General features: G+C 42.5%; 1 protein-coding gene across 1 annotated transcript; it reads left to right on the top strand.

Moving 5' to 3' along the window:
• Positions 1–608: 608 nt before the first annotated feature.
• GPR19 (G protein-coupled receptor 19) lies at positions 609–4,247 on the top strand. The gene has a single exon (XM_088470587.1). It carries the CDS (start codon positions 695–697, stop codon positions 1,940–1,942), a length of 1,248 nt encoding a protein of 415 aa, XP_088326713.1. The 5' UTR covers positions 609–694; the 3' UTR covers positions 1,943–4,247.
• Positions 4,248–4,874: the final 627 nt, after the last annotated feature.

Consider the following 4,874-nt stretch of genomic DNA (forward strand, 5'->3'; position numbering starts at 1 on the left):
CTAATGTCCTCTTCCATATCCTCACCATTACCTGTTCTCTCATGTCCTTCTCCTCTGTATCCTCACCATTACCTGTTCTCTAATGTTCTCCTCCTCTGTATTCTCACCATTACCTGTTCTCTAACGTTCTCCTACTCTGTATTCTCACCATTACCTGTTCTCTAATGTTCTCCTCCTCTGTATCCTCACCATTACCTGTTCTCTAATGTTCTCCTCCTCTGTATCCTCACCATTACCTGTTCTCTAATGTTCTCCTCCTCTGTATCCTCACCATTACCTGTTCTCTAATGTTCTCCTCCTCTGTATCCTCCTCACTACAGCTCTCCTAATGGACTCATTCTCTGTGTTCACATTACCACCTCTCCTTCAGTGGCCTCTTAATCAGTATTGTTATCACAGCCTCTTTTTGACTGTCCACATCTTCTATATCCGCAACAAAATTCCTTCTCTAATGCCCTCTCCCTCTGTATATTCATCCTCCTCCTTCCTCTAGTGTCCACATCCTGTATTCACATCCCTATCGCTCCTCTAATGCCCAAGTCCTCTGTACTTTATCACCATCTCCTATCTAGTGTCCTATCCCTTGATATCCTCATCACCACCTTTCCACTAATGTCCCCGTCCTCTGTATCTTCATCACCTTCACTCCTTTTCCATACTGGACATTCCCAGGTCCCCAAGTCTACATCTGAAGATGGTGTTTGCTCACGAAATGGATGCACAAAGGCCTCGTTTCAACCTACCCACAGTTCTCTACCCGCTGCCAAATAATAGCTTAACCACCTGCCCAATGACGGACGGAGAACCGTTAATCCCCGGAGTTTTTAAAGATGGCGCAGCCGGGAGGAGGAACAGCACTGTACCAATTCAGTTCCTGTTCCCGGGGGAGATGGCGGCAGCTGGCCTAGTCTTTGGGGTTATCTGGATTCTTTCAGTCTTTGGCAATGCTTTGGTGTGCCTCGTCATCCACCGTAGCCGGCGGACGCAGTCTACAACAAATTACTTTGTGGTGTCTCTGGCATGTGCGGACTTGTTGCTTAGCCTTGGGAGTGCCCCCTTTACATTGTTGCAGGTCAGCTCTGGCCGCTGGGCACTGGGTAGTGCCATGTGTAAATTGTCACGTTATTTACACTACTTGACACCTGGAGTACAAATTTATGTCCTTTTATCCATCTGTCTTGACCGTTTCTACACCATCCTGTACCCGCTGAGCTTCAAGGTCTCCAGGGAAAAAGCCAAAAGGATGATAGTGGCTTCGTGGCTTTTCGATGCTGCCTTTGTCTCTCCAGCCTTCTTCTTTTATGACGGTGTGGATGGACACTGTAACTTTTTCCCTCCCCCATCCTGGGATGGGGCAGTCTATGGAGTGGCGCATCTCCTTGTGGGCTTCCTTGTACCCTCTGCTCTCATCATCCTCTTTTACCAAAAGGTGGTGAAATATATTTGGCGTATTGGCACGGACAGACTCAGTGTCAGACGCACCATGAACATTGTGCCCAGGACCAAAGTCAAAACCATTAAAATGTTCCTGATGCTCAATACCATCTTCCTAGTGTCTTGGCTGCCATTTTATGTTGCACAGTTGTGGCATCCAGATGAAAGAGACGAGCGGCACTGCTGCCTTGCCTATCTGGCTGTCTCCTGGCTCTCTTTTGGTTCCTCAGCTGCCAAGCCTACCCTGTACTCTGTATACAATGCCAACTTTCGACGTGGCATGAAGGAGACCTTCTGTATGTCGTCCATGAAGTGTTACAGGAGCAATGCTTATACCGTCACTACCAGCTCCCGCATGGCAAAAAGGAACTATGTTGGTATCTGTGAATTGCCCATCCCGGGTAAAACTGCGGTTACGGACTCCGTATACGATTCATTTGACCGTGAAGCCAAGGAGAAAAAACTGGCTTGGCCCATTGACTCCAACCCTCCCAATACTTTTGTGTGATTGACTGGTGAGAAGTAAAGAGACAAAAATGTTAACCCTTAATCTACCAAACAAAACTCCAATACATTGCAGACAGCCCTGATAAAGAAAATTGTGGGCATAAAGTGGCATGGTGGCACCAACATTATGTTTTGTTAAAAATAATAATAATTTAAGCAATATTTATTTTTACACAACTGGGAATAAAACAGTTGGGTTTTCTGTAAATAAAATGATTGGATAGAGAAATTCTGTGTGACCCAACACATTTCAGTCACTTACCCTAAAATACCCAACGCATTTCAGTCACTTACCCTAAAATACCTAACGCATTTCAGTCACCTACTCTAAAATACCAACGCATTTCAGTCACTTACCCTAAAATACCCAATGCATTTCAATCACTTACTCTAAAATACCCAACGCATTTCATTCACTTACCCTAAAATAACCAACGCATTTCAGTCACTTACCCTAAAATACCCAATGCATTTTAGTCACCTACTCTAAAATACCCAATGCATTTCAGTCACTTACCCTAAAATACCCAATGCATTTCAGTCACCTACTCTAAAATACCCAATGCATTTCAGTCACTCCAACGCATTTCATTCACTTACCCTAAAATATCCAACGCATTTCAGTCACTTACCCTAAAATACCCAATGCATTTCAGTCACCTACTCTAAAATATCCAATGCATTTCAGTCACTTACCCTAAAATACCCAATGCATTTCAATCACTTACTCTAAAATACCCAACGCATTTCATTCACTTACCCTAAAATATCCAACGCATTTCAGTCACTTACCCTAAAATACCCAATGCATTTCAGTCACCTACTCTAAAATATCCAATGCATTTCAGTCACTTACCCTAAAATACCCAATGCATTTCAATCACTTACTCTAAAATACCCAACGCATTTCATTCACTTACCCTAAAATATCCAACGCATTTCAGTCACTTACCCTAAAATACCCAATGCATTTCAGTCACTTACCCTAAAATACCCAACGCATTTCAGTCACTTACCCTAAAATATCCAATGCATTTCAGTCACCTACCCTAAAATATCCAATGCATTTCAGTCACTTACCCTAAAATAGCCAACGCATTTCATTCACTTACCCTAAAATATCCAATGCATTTCAGTCACTTACCCTAAAATATCCAATGCATTTCAGTCACCTACCCTAAAATATCCAATGCATTTCAGTCACTTACCCTAAAATAACCAACGCATTTCAGTCACTTACCCTAAAATAACCAACGCATTTCAGTCACTTACCCTAAAATACCCAATGCATTTCAGTCACTTACCCTAAAATACCCAACGCATTTCAGTCACTTACCCTAAAATATCCAATGCATTTTAGTCACCTACCCTAAAATATCTAATGCATTTCAGTCACTTACCCTAAAATATCCAATGCATTTCAGTCACTTACCCTAAAATATCAAACGCATTTCAGTCACTTACCCTAAAATATCCAATGCATTTCAGTCACTTACACTAAAATACCCAATGCATTTCAGTCACCTACCCTAAAATATCCAATGCATTTCAGTCACTTACCCTAAAATATCCAATGCATTTCAGTCACTTACACTAAAATACCCAACGCATTTCAGTCACTTACCCTAAAATATCCAATGCATTTCAGTCACTTACCCTAAAATACCCAATGCATTTCAGTCACTTACCCTAAAATATCCAATGCATTTCAGTCACTTGCACTAAAATACCCAACGCATTTCAGTCACTTACCCTAAAATATCCAATGCATTTCAGTCACTTACCCTAAAATACCCAACGCATTTCAGTCACTTACCTTAAAATACCCAATGCATTTCAGTCACTTACCCTAAAATATCCAACGCATTTCAGTCACTTACCCTAAAATACCCAACGCATTTCAGTCACCCTAAAATAACCAATGCATTTCAGTCACTTACCCTACGCATTTGGCACATCATGCTCTTGTCATCGTTACAGTGTTGCATTTCATACGGGTTAAAGTCAGCGTAATTCAAAGTTTTCACCATAATGTTGTTTTCTTTTGGGTGTCAAGCGTCAGTAATGAGTCTCAGTCCCAGTAATATAATAAACCACCTGCTTGTCGAGTATAGTTAGTGACCTGGCCAAGTATGTATTCTGTATGCTGGTTCTCTGACAGAGTGCTCACCTTACGTAAGTGTTGGCCACCGTGAGTGGAGAAGACAGAGGGATTTGTGTCTTTGATTACAATGTTGTCTTGTAAGGTCACCGCGTAATTGTTAAGAAAGGGCTACGTTTCAATAAAATAATCCAGGCATATTCTTCTTCTCATAAGACTCCATGACCTCTGTTGGGGGGGGGGGGTCCTCTCTGTGCCGTCCCCCCTGTCACTTCCCATGGTGTACGATAAGGACGTGCTTGGCAGGGACCATTTGGAGACAGCTGGAGTGTGTGGGTAGGGTTCTATATCATAAATCTATTTTTACATTTGGTGGAATGCAGATGAAGTTCACAGAAAACCCCATAAAGCAATGAGCAAATTTCAGCCCATTTTTAGCGAGTACAATAATTTTATTGTGACGTCTTCTGAACCGACAGACATTGTTTTTCTTCATGTTAATTTGCAGGCTATATACTGGTGCTCGTAGCAAAGACTGTGTAGTGTCCAGGTGCTGCTGGGCATTCTACTGCAGAGCAGTTTTATTATGAGCGTGGGGGCGGCCTGTTTGTTGGATACGTATGAAAGACAGATGTTAAGTGAAATAGTCCCCCCCCCCCACCACCACCTTTCACAAAACACATCTAAATTCACCCCGAATTCAGTATGGCATGTACATACGTTACACCCAGCATGCAAAGCCTGTCTACCATACCAGCGGAGGCTGCCATTTTGCGGACTGCTCTAATATTCGGGAGAATGTGGCCTGTACAGTCCCTTGGTGCAAGTAACA

This window comes from Taudactylus pleione, unplaced genomic scaffold, assembly GCF_031769625.1.
Source record: "Taudactylus pleione unplaced genomic scaffold, aTauple2 ptg000101l, whole genome shotgun sequence".
NCBI lineage: Eukaryota > Metazoa > Chordata > Amphibia > Anura > Myobatrachidae > Taudactylus > Taudactylus pleione.